Genomic DNA, 15,309 nt, shown 5'->3' with positions numbered 1-15,309 from the left:
TAAAAAATTAGAATGCATTTTTATTTTGTCAGTAATTAATTGAATAATAATTTTCCAAGTTTATACTCAAGAGTTGTTACCGACCAGTCATTTTATATTTTATAAACTAGTAAAATATGCATTTTGCCATTAAAAAATTTAACATCCTATAAAAGGGATGAAATAAAAAATGATTTAATAACTGATTAATTGAGAAATAAATAAAACTCAAAATACCCAAAATAACTTTCTCAACATTTTAAGAGAAATTAAGTAGCTCAAGTTAAAAAAAGCTGCTTGATAATTTTGCATTAAAAATGTCTGTAATATATTGTATTATATTTTTAAAAATGTATTCAATATTTGTAGACATAGAAAATTTGGATGAGGAAGTTTTGTCATCTGTAAATAGTAAGTGTACACACAATATTTTATAGTCCTTTGTTTAATAACACTAGTTATGTCACACGTACTTGGTATGCTAAAACATTGTTAGATAATTGCCGTCTACATTATTAAACTACAGTTGTTATATTATAACTGTTATTATAATAAATGTTTATATTCAGAAAAAATTTAATGAACAAGAGAATATATTTTATATTTGTTTGATGCGTTCAAAATTTTCCGAATTAAAGTCATTTTTTTATACCATTACGTAAACATTAAAAACAAATAAATAATGTATACTATTATCATGAAACATAATGAATACTATTCAATTATAATATAAATAGTTAAATTAATTTTATGTAAAGAGATATTATGGCTAATATTATTTAAAATTAAAAATATATTTAAAATAATTTACCTGTATACAGTTTATAGTGAGATATTAAAGATATTATGGTTTTTTGATATAATCTTAGTATATGTAAATGCTAGATATAATTAATATCTAACATTTTAAATGTTAGATATAAATATATATGTAAATGTTAGATATAATGAATATCTAACATTCACAGCAATTCAATTTAAAAATAAATAAATAAAATTATGATGCAAGTCTAAATTATGCGTTTAATTTGATCAGATTTTTGCAAAATATGTCAAATTAATAAAAAGAATAAGTCGTTTTTACCTTGTAATCACAATGCATGTGATTCATGTTCAGAAGACATTAAACGCTTGGGAATGGTATGCCCATTTTGTGAAGAAAATGTCATTCAAATTTTGGATTTAAGTAAGAACTTAATTTAAAATTGTGATATTATAAAGGTATGCAAAAAATTAGATAAAAAAAATCTTATTTTATTTTTATCCCATAATTCAAAAATTATCATATAAAATGTTAAAAAATTAGATATGTATGAAAGTGAAAGAGTACTCTGCTAAGCATATATACTTGGGGCCTCTCAAAGTTAATGTTTTGTCATTGTTAACATATATATTGTTAACATATATATATATACAACTATAATAAGAATTCATCATTGGTAACCATTCTTATTTTAAATCAATAATATCAATTAAAAACTAAAAAATATTTAACTCTAAAGCCATAAAAATTACTAAAAAAATCGGTTATAAGTATTTTGGTAACAAAGTTAATATTAACAATGCTAAATACATACTAACATCTGACTGAAAAATACTCCCTTATATACCTCCAATGATCATGTTACCTGACCATTTGTTATACTTTGCCAGTTTACACAAGTTTAATAGTAAATTTTTCAGTGAGTCAAGATTCCAATTAATTAAATTATTCTTTAAAATTTCTATCGTATCTCTTATATTAAGTTCTTTGTAATTATTTACGTTTTTAATTTATGGATTTAATGGAGTGATTATGTGTCAAAAAAAGTTCATCAACAGGAGATCTATTTACTTCTTGATTTTTAATATTTCTTAAATGTTATAAAATTGTTTGTTTTTGTTTGTCCTGGGTAACATTTATTACAACTTTCACAATATATCTTATAAAATACAATTCATATATATATAATTAATAAATATGTACACGATAGCATTTTCCAAATTTTTTTTCTACGTTTGAAAACTGCAAAACCTTTTNTTTTTTTTATCTAATTTTTTGCATACCTTTATAATATCACAATTTTAAATTAAGTTCTTACTTAAATCCAAAATTTGAATGACATTTTCTTCACAAAATGGGCATACCATTCCCAAGCGTTTAATGTCTTCTGAACATGAATCACATGCATTGTGATTACAAGGTAAAAACGACTTATTCTTTTTATTAATTTGACATATTTTGCAAAAATCTGATCAAATTAAACGCATAATTTAGACTTGCATCATAATTTTATTTATTTATTTTTAAATTGAATTGCTGTGAATGTTAGATATTCATTATATCTAACATTTACATATATATTTATATCTAACATTTAAAATGTTAGATATTAATTATATCTAGCATTTACATATACTAAGATTATATCAAAAAACCATAATATCTTTAATATCTCACTATAAACTGTATACAGGTAAATTATTTTAAATATATTTTTAATTTTAAATAATATTAGCCATAATATCTCTTTACATAAAATTAATTTAACTATTTATATTATAATTGAATAGTATTCATTATGTTTCATGATAATAGTATACATTATTTATTTGTTTTTAATGTTTACGTAATGGTATAAAAAAATGACTTTAATTCGGAAAATTTTGAACGCATCAAACAAATATAAAATATATTCTCTTGTTCATTAAATTTTTTCTGAATATAAACATTTATTATAATAACAGTTATAATATAACAACTGTAGTTTAATAATGTAGACGGCAATTATCTAACAATGTTTTAGCATACCAAGTACGTGTGACATAACTAGTGTTATTAAACAAAGGACTATAAAATATTGTGTGTACACTTACTATTTACAGATGACAAAACTTCCTCATCCAAATTTTCTATGTCTACAAATATTGAATACATTTTTAAAAATATAATACAATATATTACAGACATTTTTAATGCAAAATTATCAAGCAGCTTTTTTTAACTTGAGCTACTTAATTTCTCTTAAAATGTTGAGAAAGTTATTTTGGGTATTTTGAGTTTTATTTATTTCTCAATTAATCAGTTATTAAATCATTTTTTATTTCATCCCTTTTATAGGATGTTAAATTTTTTAATGGCAAAATGCATATTTTACTAGTTTATAAAATATAAAATGACTGGTCGGTAACAACTCTTGAGTATAAACTTGGAAAATTATTATTCAATTAATTACTGACAAAATAAAAATGCATTCTAATTTTTTAATTTTTAATTTTATAGATTTGTTAATGAGTATTTGGTATTTTACAAAATCAAGTTAATAAGGTATTAATAAAAAAGATATATGTGATATATCAAAAATTATATCAAATTAATATAGACCAAAAATAATTTTTAACTTCGATGCAATTCTAAGAAGGTATTGGTTTTACTATGATGTGTTTTTTTTTTGTGTTTGTTACCACTTTTTCTCAGCTCTCACTGAACCGATTTTTTTCAATGATACATTAAAAGATCACAAATCGTAACTAGTCCTCAAAAATGATTACCCTCAAAAATTGAATAAATTTCCTTCGTTCCCCGTAAATAGGAGAAACCTACAAAAAAATTACTAGTTTAAAAATCGCTAATTTTCGAAATTTTTTCAATTTTTTTTATTTAAAACTGCCATAACTTTTTCAAAAATGAACAAATCAATAGAATATTTTTCTATAGATGCATGGTGTCCTTACCTATCATATGGTATATTTTTTTTATAAATTTGACCCTTTACCTGCCTATAGGGAGGGGGTATTAAAAATGACAAATTTTTCATAAAAAAGTTACTTTTTCAACTTAACTTTTGAAAGTGTTCCGGAAGGTCTGACACTTTTATATATATCTTAAATTAAAGCTAATGTAATGTGCTTTATTATAAAATATTTTCATAACTTTATTATGACATTAAATATAATATTAATATTATAAGAATATTTCAATAACATTATTTTTTAAGAAAGTTATCATGATTGATGATTTAGTTTGGCTGTGATTTAAAAAATTATAATAATTTTTTGTGAAAAAGTTGTCATTTTAAATCCTCCCCTGTGGACAGGTAAAGAGACAGATTTATAAAAAAAATATACCAAATGATAGTTAAGAACACCATGCATCTATAGAAAAATATTCTATTGATTTGTTCATTTTTGAAAAAGTTATGGCAGTTTTAAATAAAAAAAATTGAAAAAATTTCGAAAATTAGCGATTTTTAAACTAGTAATTTTTTTGTAGGTTTCTCCTATTTACGGGGAACGAAGGAAATTTATTCAATTTTTGAGGGTAATCATTTTTGAGGACTAGTTACGATTTGTGATCTTTTAATGTATCATTGAAAAAAATCGGTTCAGTGAGAGCTGAGAAAAAGTGGTAACAAACACAAAAAAAAAACACATCATAGTAAAACCAATACCTTCTTAGAATTGCATCGAAGTTAAAAATTATTTTTGGTCTATATTAATTTGATATAATTTTTGATATATCACATATATCTTTTTTATTAATACCTTATTAACTTGATTTTGTAAAATACCAAATACTCATTAACAAATCTATAAAATTAAAAATTAAAAAATTAGAATGCATTTTTATTTTGTCAGTAATTAATTGAATAATAATTTTCCAAGTTTATACTCAAGAGTTGTTACCGACCAGTCATTTTATATTTTATAAACTAGTAAAATATGCATTTTGCCATTAAAAAATTTAACATCCTATAAAAGGGATGAAATAAAAAATGATTTAATAACTGATTAATTGAGAAATAAATAAAACTCAAAATACCCAAAATAACTTTCTCAACATTTTAAGAGAAATTAAGTAGCTCAAGTTAAAAAAAGCTGCTTGATAATTTTGCATTAAAAATGTCTGTAATATATTGTATTATATTTTTAAAAATGTATTCAATATTTGTAGACATAGAAAATTTGGATGAGGAAGTTTTGTCATCTGTAAATAGTAAGTGTACACACAATATTTTATAGTCCTTTGTTTAATAACACTAGTTATGTCACACGTACTTGGTATGCTAAAACATTGTTAGATAATTGCCGTCTACATTATTAAACTACAGTTGTTATATTATAACTGTTATTATAATAAATGTTTATATTCAGAAAAAATTTAATGAACAAGAGAATATATTTTATATTTGTTTGATGCGTTCAAAATTTTCCGAATTAAAGTCATTTTTTTATACCATTACGTAAACATTAAAAACAAATAAATAATGTATACTATTATCATGAAACATAATGAATACTATTCAATTATAATATAAATAGTTAAATTAATTTTATGTAAAGAGATATTATGGCTAATATTATTTAAAATTAAAAATATATTTAAAATAATTTACCTGTATACAGTTTATAGTGAGATATTAAAGATATTATGGTTTTTTGATATAATCTTAGTATATGTAAATGCTAGATATAATTAATATCTAACATTTTAAATGTTAGATATAAATATATATGTAAATGTTAGATATAATGAATATCTAACATTCACAGCAATTCAATTTAAAAATAAATAAATAAAATTATGATGCAAGTCTAAATTATGCGTTTAATTTGATCAGATTTTTGCAAAATATGTCAAATTAATAAAAACAATAAGTCGTTTTTACCTTGTAATCACAATGCATGTGATTCATGTTCAGAAGACATTAAACGCTTGGGAATGGTATGCCCATTTTGTGAAGAAAATGTCATTCAAATTTTGGATTTAAGTAAGAACTTAATTTAAAATTGTGATATTATAAAGGTATGCAAAAAATTAGATAAAAAAAATCTTATTTTATTTTTATCCCATAATTCAAAAATTATCATATAAAATGTTAAAAAATTAGATATGTATGAAAGTGAAAGAGTACTCTGCTAAGCATATATACTTGGGGCCTCTCAAAGTTAATGTTTTGTCATTGTTAACATATATATTGTTAACATATATATATATACAACTATAATAAGAATTCATCATTGGTAACCATTCTTATTTTAAATCAATAATATCAATTAAAAACTAAAAAATATTTAACTCTAAAGCCATAAAAATTACTAAAAAAATCGGTTATAAGTATTTTGGTAACAAAGTTAATATTAACAATGCTAAATACATACTAACATCTGACTGAAAAATACTCCCTTATATACCTCCAATGATCATGTTACCTGACCATTTGTTATACTTTGCCAGTTTACACAAGTTTAATAGTAAATTTTTCAGTGAGTCAAGATTCCAATTAATTAAATTATTCTTTAAAATTTCTATCGTATCTCTTATATTAAGTTCTTTGTAATTATTTACGTTTTTAATTTATGGATTTAATGGAGTGATTATGTGTCAAAAAAAGTTCATCAACAGAAGATCTATTTACTTCTTGATTTTTAATATTTCTTAAATGTTATAAAATTGTTTGTTTTTGTTTGTCCTGGGTAACATTTATTACAACTTTCACAATATATCTTATAAAATACAATTCATATATATATAATTAATAAATATGTACACGATAGCATTTTCCAAATTTTTTTTCTACGTTTGAAAACTGCAAAACCTTTTTCTAAATACACTCATTCATTATAATAAAATTTATATTAGTATTACTAGAGACAACAAACCTTTTAATATTCTTTTTATGAAAACAAAATTAAAAATCTAAAGTACAGAAAGCAAGGCCGTATCAAGAATATTTTTTCGGTAGAGATCATGTCCTCCTAACCTGACCAACCGCTCAAACTCAACTCAACCGAACGCCCTTACGATATATTTTAATGAGCTTTTTATTTTGAAACTCAAAATCGCTTATGACCTAAGCGTAAGGGTTTGAAATATATCACCCTCGAATTAAAATTTTTTTTTCCAACTCAATTTTTGAAAATGTTTCGGAAGAAAAATTTAACTTGTATCAAATAAAAACTTTTAAAGTGTATTACAATATTCAACCCACTATTGTTTTTCTATGTGAAATTGGCTGTTAAACCAAAAAAAAAGGCAATTTAAAAAAAAAATACTTTATCTTGAATTAAGCAAATAATTTGACAATAATTTAATATTTGAAACTTTAAATCATAAAAACTATAAAATTACAAATATACAGAATATTGTGAAATTTAATGGATTCACATTAATGTGTTTTTTATGATAATGATGTAAAACACTGTAATATATTATTTGTACTTGTTCTAAATATGCCGCGAATCAACTGTACTGGGTTATTTTTCACTCTAAAATTTTTTCGTTGATATTTGAGATTGTTGTCAGAGATTCGAACTGAATAACCTCCAAATCAATAAATATCTGTAAAACCTTTATTTTTATTAAAATTGAAAACCAAAAAACCTAAAATCTTTATTAATTAATTGGGTTTAATCGAAACAAAATTAAAATTTAGATAATTGATGAAACAAGGGAACAGACTGTATTACTTCAAATTTTAAGTTATTTGCGTAAAATAAATTACAGTAAAAATTTAGATGAATATTAAAAAATAAAAAAATAAATCTGTGTACAAAATGTTTAGATAAATTTTATGTTGAAATAAAAGTTTGTATAAATAATTTCTTTTGTGAGCAAACTACGGTACAAAATGATACACACTTTTATTATTTTAACTATTACTATTTAGGAATTTTTCTATATCTGTCAATATATTTATTATTAAATTCTTCGCCGAATTTCTTTAATTACATAAATTAAGAAAGTCTAGAGAAGTACTTTCTAAAAGTTTTTAATATTTTTTTCACTGGTTCATAGATATGATTTGCCGTCTATAATTTTATTTTATGCATGACATAAATTATTAAATATATACTAATAGTCCATCAAACAATGATGAAATCAAAAAGTATAAAATTTACCTTAGTCGACTAAATGAACTTAGTAATCCTCCCTCCGTAAAATGAATTTGTAACACCTCCGCAAATACTTGAAAAATGTTATTTTTAATATTACACTCAAAGACTATCAAAATTGAAATATAATAATATAATTAATCAACTTCGATTCTGTTTTCTTGTAAATTAACGAAATATTCCTGAATAAGATTAATATTATTAGTCAGACTAGTAACGTTGAATTCATAAAAATAGTTGGATTTACAATGCTAATTAAGTAGATAAAGTACTTTCATATTATCATTTTTAATTTTTATTTTAAGACATTTCAGTGTTTTTACAAATATAATGGAACATTCATTGTATATTGTATAAATATGTTTTTTTTTAACCATAAAATACTTAAATTAATTATTCTAATTTAACTCTTTTGTCTATTTATAGTATACGTTAAAAGATATGATTTATATACTTTAGTTAATATTTTTCGTAGGGAAGTGTTGGGAAAAGATAACCAAAAAATCATTTAGATGAGACAAAAAGAGTTTAATAGTTTTTACCATTATATATTTGTTCGGTCGTGTCGAAGCAGTGCAGTGTTGGTCTACTTTTCCTCGTCTAGAGCGCGACCTGCCACAACTGGTTTTGCTGTTGGGGTAGTGTGTAGGTGGTTGCGAAGGCGTCATTCGCGTACCGGCCTGTTTGGAGTAGTTGTGCGTGTCACGGACTCAGGTGTGTTATTTTGTTCGTCTTGTTGGTTTTTGCTTCTTTGATAGTTTTATGTGTTCAATTCACTCTGTTGATTGAGTCGGGCTCAAGTTCATGACTTGACACATTAACAATCTTCATTTGGGTACAAAAAGCAAGGGTACCGACCTTTTTTCAGGGGTCGAATATAGGCAATTTTGCAGTTATTCCATGTTACGCAGTGTCGTTGTGTGAGAAATAAATGATTATTAGTGTGAGTGTCCATTATTGGGAGTATTTTCGTCGTGTTATAACAAAACCGGTTGTGTACCTGCCTAACTTTTTGATGCAATACGATTATATTGATAACGACACACGTTTATTTTATGTAGTATAAAAACTATAGTTTAGCACCAGCCTCATTGTAAATACTAATAGACGCGTCATGATTTCACAAATTTTAATTGATTACAAAAATAATTAAACTATTTATTTTTGACGAGTAAGAAAAACTAAATATTTATAGAAAACAAGTTAAATCATATGAGATCCACATCGATTATTTTGAAGTTATAAAACTATAAAAAAACTAATTTTAATTATAAGAATTCAATTTACAAAATTACTTTATTTACACACTAAAATATTTAAGTTTTATAAGCCATAATGGGAAGTCCTTTGTCATTCACTTCTCCATTTTCAGTAGCAAGCCTAGTTTCTTCTTTCCCCACTAACTCTATCGAATCCCATGCAGTTTTTTCAGTTTGCTTAGCAATTTAATCATGATATATTTGATACGTTTTATTACTCATACAAGACATATTTAGTACAACAGAAAACTGTTCTAAATTTGTAAACCCCTGGCCAGTATTCAAAGTAGCAGTAACAACTGCAGTATTTATACTAAAAGAATCATTTAATTTGAGATCCTCTGAATAAATAATTTCTTTTTTTTTTTGCAAAAATTACATTCAAAGTGAAATCCTGAAAAAAAACCCTTTGAACTTCAGTTTTAAATACAAGATTTGAAAAATTACAGGCAAATAACTCGTGTTTAATTGATTTCAAACTATTAAAAAAATATTCAATATTTATTATTCTACGACTTTATTAATATTAATTATACCTAAATTAGTTAAATATGTGCATTAATTTCATTGTAAAATAATACTATAAAAAATAAACTAACTCTTTTTGAATTATTGGTTGATTAACTTCTGAAGAAATTTTTTTACAAGTATCAAGAGTTTGTGCATTGGGTGTCAATGGTAAAAAATCATAAAAACTATCATCTCCAATTTTTCTAAAGCAAAAAAATGTTTGTTTCTAATAAATTATATTTTAACCTTGTCTTTCTTTAAAAAATTTTCTTCGTGAAAAAATTACTCACTCATTTATTAAATTCTCCTCGTTACTTGTTTGAAGTATGTCAAGTAAAATGGTAGTTTGAGAATTGGAAATATTCTACCAAAATAATATATATTGTATTTATTTTTTAATTTTCATGTGTAGCTGCAGTGTGACACGGCCCGCGTCGCTTCGTTATACACGATGCACCGCGACTCGTGCCACCTTTATCAGCCGTCGCCCTACTATGAGTATTTGACTGACCAACACCGCGTGTTATGCGCTACGGTGCAAAGTCCAGCAAATGCCGCACGGCCGACGACGACCCGCCGCAAATGGTGCGAGAGTCTTCCTCCCGTTGTGAAAGCGACAACGTCGACAGCCGAACCGCACCCGCGCACCGTCGCCTACAACGCTGCTAACCATTTTGCCGTCCAAGGATTACGCCGAACATCGCGTCGTCGACGCCAGCGAAAGTGCCGCGATATTATGCGAAGATTATTATTACTGTGTTTATCTTTTCGGTTTGTTTTATTTTTGTTAACATAATCTGTTGTCGCTCATTTAATAAACGGCCCACGGGTCTCTACCCTCAAAACCAGTGTCGACCACATTTTTGCGACGNTAAAAAAATGATTTACTTTTTTTATTGCATGTAGTTTAAAATTCATTTTATAATTAATGTAAAAGATTTATATATTTGATGATCAAGCAATTTATGTATGTATACATTTCAAATGTGTTGAAATAAAAAGCTCATAACATCAGTTACTTAGTGTTAGATCTAGTTTGATAACATAGTGTGCGGCTGAGAAAAACACGTTATTGTGTCAGATTTAAAGAGAAATTATGATGCTGAATACATGAACAAGATATATTTTTTGATCTTTTGGCGTATCGTTGAACAATAACAGACCAGTAAAAAACACATCATAGTAAAACTAATACCTTCTCAGTTTTCTATCGAAACTAAGAAAGTGTATGAAAATTATTTTTATATATACGTACCTCACCAAATTTTTTTTTTTTTACGCCACTTATATAATGTTAATATATTACCTCTATTTTTTTTTTTTTTTTATGATAGCGATATTTTTTTATGACCCCATTTTTTTAGCGACACTTGTATAGGAATACAACAACAAAATTTGTTTCTTACTATGTAATGATAGCTTTGCAAATAATATAAAAGCAAATAATCTAATATCATATATACAGGTATAATATCAAGTATGCATTTGTAACTATTTTTAGGCAGTCGGTATTGTCCAATGCAACTCGATGGGCAATAAAATAACTGCTGAGGATAACGCACATACGCGCACGAACATGTCGCATAGAACAGCTACTGTTTGAAATCCATTAGTTTGAGCGTACAAAACAACCCGTTTTTGTTCCATCAGTACGACGAAACTACTGATGCGATAAGAATTCTGAAAACAAATTTGAATTTAGTATCATGTCACTTAGGTATCGGTCAGGCCACTTTTTTGAAATTGTGATTCCTACAACGTAAAAATTTATTTTGAAAATTTTAAAATTATTCGAAAATGTAAACTGTAATAAAGGGTTAAAAACATGAAAATTTCAAAAATATGGCCTGGCCGATACCTAAGTGACATGATGCTGAATTCAGATATGTTTTCAGAATTCTTATCGCATCAGTAGTTCCGTCGTACTGATGGAACAAAAACGGGTTGGTTTTGACTAAAAAGCGGTCGGTTCCCAGATGCCTTAAATAAAAATTCTATAAAATTTTCAAATGTTAATTTAAATTCTGATTTCATCTTTATTTTTATAACTTATTTGATTTTAACTAAACAATGTTGTGCTTTATGAATAATAATAGGAATGATAAAATGTTAAAATTGTTTATAAACAGGTAATAAATTAATGTTCACTAAAAGATAATCTTATTATATTTGATCATTTTCGGATTTTTAAATTATTTTTTAGAATTTTATTTACAAAGCGCGTATCTAAAGACAAGGTTTAAATAAAGTTATATTTTATTCAAACTGCTACTTGAATTCTCTAAGATACCTTTGTATATAATAGGTATCTTTTAAAATTTATTTTATTAAATTATTCATATATTTTTTGGTTTTTTTAATTATAGTATATATTTTTTGATTTATCAATTATTAAATACTAGAAGACTATGGTCAAGAAATATTTATTGATAAAAATTATCATTTTAAAATTCAGATAACTTCCAAAGAACTGATTCAAACGATGTTATTGGCCAGTTATTTTCTTAATGAAATAATTTTATTTTTTATAAGTTATGGTATATACATACATATATATATATATATGTATGTATATATATATATGTATGTATATACCATTTAAAATTAAGTTGATACTCTTATAATGCATAAGGGATGAATTTAAAAAGTATTCAATATTTGATAAATTGAAAAATAAATGTAACAAAACAGTAAAAAAAATATTTTCAAAATTATTTTCATTTTGTAAGTAATTGAGTGGGTTATGATATGTACGGATCACTCTGATATGTATTAATAAATGATGCAAGTTAATATTTGTAAGTCGTCTACTATCTTATTTTAGTATTTATTATAATCAGCAAATTCAACTGAAGTTATTATATTATACCTAGAAATCTCATTGATAAGTCATGTAATTGTTTATATTTTATTTTGCAGCTAATTGGGAACATTAATGTGAACATCAAATCAACTACAACGTATTTAAAAATAAAAATAAATTGTAATAATTAAATTATTTAATGGATAATTAAAAATAAAAATATTTATTATTAATTACATATTAACACATACATATTTTTTATGCGCTGTTGTTGTATAATTTATTATTTCATATTTAAGTTGTTCTTACTATACTGAACTTTCTGTTCAGTAAATTTCTTTTAGAATATGTATGGTTAGTGATTTAAATGTAAAATATTTCATAAAATTGTGAAGTATTAATTTTGTTTTGCAGCATTAAATTATGTTTTATAAATGTCAACTTTAGGAGAGGATGAAACATGTTGATATCCTTAAGATTTAACTAAATTTCTTATAGAAAGTATTCACCATAAAACCTGTAATTTCGTAAAAATACTACTTGATATATTAAGAATAATTGGTAAAAACTCATTGATTAATATTAATTATTTTATATAACGGATATTTATTGTTCTTGTTGTTTGTAACAATTGACCCGATTCCTTACTATAATTTTACATCGTGTATTTTTTTTAGTAAAAAGTTGTAAAATAATTACGCCCCAAAGTTGTTTGTTCAGCTGTTACGGATATCAAATAATATGGAACACGTGTTACATTTTTATGTATAGTTTATGTCAGTAGACAATTGATAGTTCAATTTAAATTACACATGAGATATTTTAATAATAACTTCAGTAAAATATTTCCATTTATTTTGTTTTACAAATTTTTAAATCATTATTTATAAAATTAATACTATTTATTAATATAGTATACATTTGAGTTAATTTTAATAAAAATGTTTAATTAGGTCGCCTTTAAATTGGAATATATTCAAAAACTTTTATTACTTGTAATGAAATACAAAAATAAAGAGTACATTGAAAACATTTGTTAATTTTTGTATTTTTAAAAGATTTATTTCCTTATTTAAGTTGAAGTTCATTATTTTTTTTTTTTTTCTATTCAAATATTTGATTAAAAGTAAAATAGCAAGTATATAGACTTAAAATATAATATGGTTACTCCTGTGTATCAGGGTCAATAGTCCATAAATTTTATAATTTATATTAATTTAATTTAATAATTTTTATAAAAACTAAATGTCTTATAAAATAATGTCAGTAAGTATAGAAATTTAATAAAATAGACATGATTTATTTTTTCATAACAATATCATCAAAATATTAAACATTTTTATTTACTTTTTACATTAAACTTTTGTTTGCTACAATGTAGTAATGTCCCGAATCGTTATATGGAACTATTTTACATTTGACGATTAGTCTAACAGACTTGTTGGATGCAAAACATTAAATGAAAAAATGTCTCATCATCACAACTAAGTATAATCTTTTTGAGGGTGTTAAAATTAAATTTTTTCTATTCTATACCTAAAAGTATACACTTTTGGAGAATAATCTATCTAGGCTTTTGAGTTAGGCCAAAGGTATATTATCAACTCAACTGTTAATAGATAAAAAATCAAGAATTATAATATCACTTATTATATATCAATTCAATTATAATTTCTCGTTATAATCTTTGCGCCTATTCATACTTTTACGTATATTTAAATATAAATAAAACATAATTAACATTTAAAAATGATTGAATTGAAATTTTATTTGAGAGTGTCAAAATTAATTAAAAAATAATAATTGTTTTAGCATCGATGCAAAGCTGAGAAGATATTGAATTTACCATGATGTGTTTATTTTTTTTGTGTGTGTCTGTCACTACTTTTTCTCAGCGATACGCCAAAAGATCACATATCGTATCTAGTTGAAGACATTACCCTCAAAAATTAATTTTTAGAAAAAAACATTTTTCCCTCGTTCCCCGTAAATATTACGATTTTTTAAATTGGTGAATTTCGACATTTTTTTCTAAAATTTGCCATAACTTATTGAAATATTAACGAAACATAATAATTTTTTTTTTTTTGAAACCTCAAGTATTTTCCTTTCATTTGATATCATTTTTTGAAAATTTGTCACTTAACCTGTTCACAGGGGGGATTAAATATAGCAACTTTTTTTACAAAAGTCTACTTTTTCAATTTAACTTTTGAAAATTTTCCGGAAATACTGCGTCCTTTAAACATATGTTAAATTAAAGGTTACGTTACAATAAATTTAAAAATAAAAATTGTCCCGACGACTTATATTCTACGTGCCAATGGCACTCGAAGTTGAACAAAAAATAGGAGTTCATTTTTCTTTTGGGATAATGCACCAATAAGAAATTTAAACACTATCTACAGATTTGCATCGGTGCGTTTCTTATGATAGTGATTTTAATTACTGTCAGACATCATCTTTACTTGTCCCAACTATGCCACGTCCACACTCTGCCGCGACCCCACTGTGCTACCGTTTTTTGTTTACATGCTAACTTTTTGTTTATATTCGGAGTAGATGACTGTGATTTTAGCTAGCATATAACAAGCAATTATTACCATTATTGTAAAATTTATACTATTCATTTACTACTTTTATAGTTTATGTAAATTTTTTATAAGTTAGTTATCATTACTTATTATATTGTTACCTGACAATAAAGTCATTTCGAAATTGGTAGCTACCAATTAACTTTTAATACTCAATAATTATAAATTTAAGTGTTATTTTAAATTAATAATTTTTTAAATTTTGAATTATATTTTTTTTATGTTAATTTAAAGTTGTCTCTAATACTCAATATTATTATATTTAAAACCTATAAATCTATATATTTTA

General features: G+C 24.4%; 1 protein-coding gene and 1 long non-coding RNA gene across 10 annotated transcripts in view; one reads left to right on the top strand and one right to left on the bottom strand.

Annotated features, from left to right (window-relative positions):
• The window catches only part of LOC126901696 (tripartite motif-containing protein 42-like), a 34,226-nt gene extending 21,197 nt beyond the window's left edge, over window positions 1-13,029 (top strand). For 5 of the 9 annotated variants that reach the window (XM_050678429.1, XM_050678411.1, XM_050678420.1 and 2 more), the window contains 3 exons: window positions 349-390; window positions 1,016-1,165; window positions 12,543-13,029. In XM_050678429.1, the coding sequence (XP_050534386.1) occupies window positions 349-390; window positions 1,016-1,165; window positions 12,543-12,559 (209 nt within the window). In that variant the 3' untranslated portion in view covers window positions 12,560-13,029. Of the gene's footprint in view, window positions 1-348; window positions 391-1,015; window positions 1,166-4,912; window positions 4,955-5,579; window positions 5,730-12,542 lie in introns of all 9 variants that reach the window. The other 4 variants (XM_050678439.1, XM_050678389.1, XM_050678397.1 and 1 more) reach the window with 3 other exon arrangements.
• Window positions 6,970-9,388, bottom strand: LOC126901778 (uncharacterized). The gene is made up of 3 exons (XR_007703115.1): window positions 8,397-9,388; window positions 7,861-8,036; window positions 6,970-7,300 (listed from the first exon to the last, which is right to left on the bottom strand). It is a non-coding gene; the product is annotated as an uncharacterized LOC126901778 (long non-coding RNA).
• Window positions 13,030-15,309: the final 2,280 nt, after the last annotated feature.

Source organism: Daktulosphaira vitifoliae, unplaced genomic scaffold (genome assembly GCF_025091365.1).
Source record: "Daktulosphaira vitifoliae isolate Bord-2020 unplaced genomic scaffold, ASM2509136v1 Scaffold_1, whole genome shotgun sequence".
NCBI lineage: Eukaryota > Metazoa > Arthropoda > Insecta > Hemiptera > Phylloxeridae > Daktulosphaira > Daktulosphaira vitifoliae.
The sequence above is the reverse complement of the archived record's forward strand: the minus strand, read 5'-3'. Positions and strand labels throughout refer to the sequence as shown.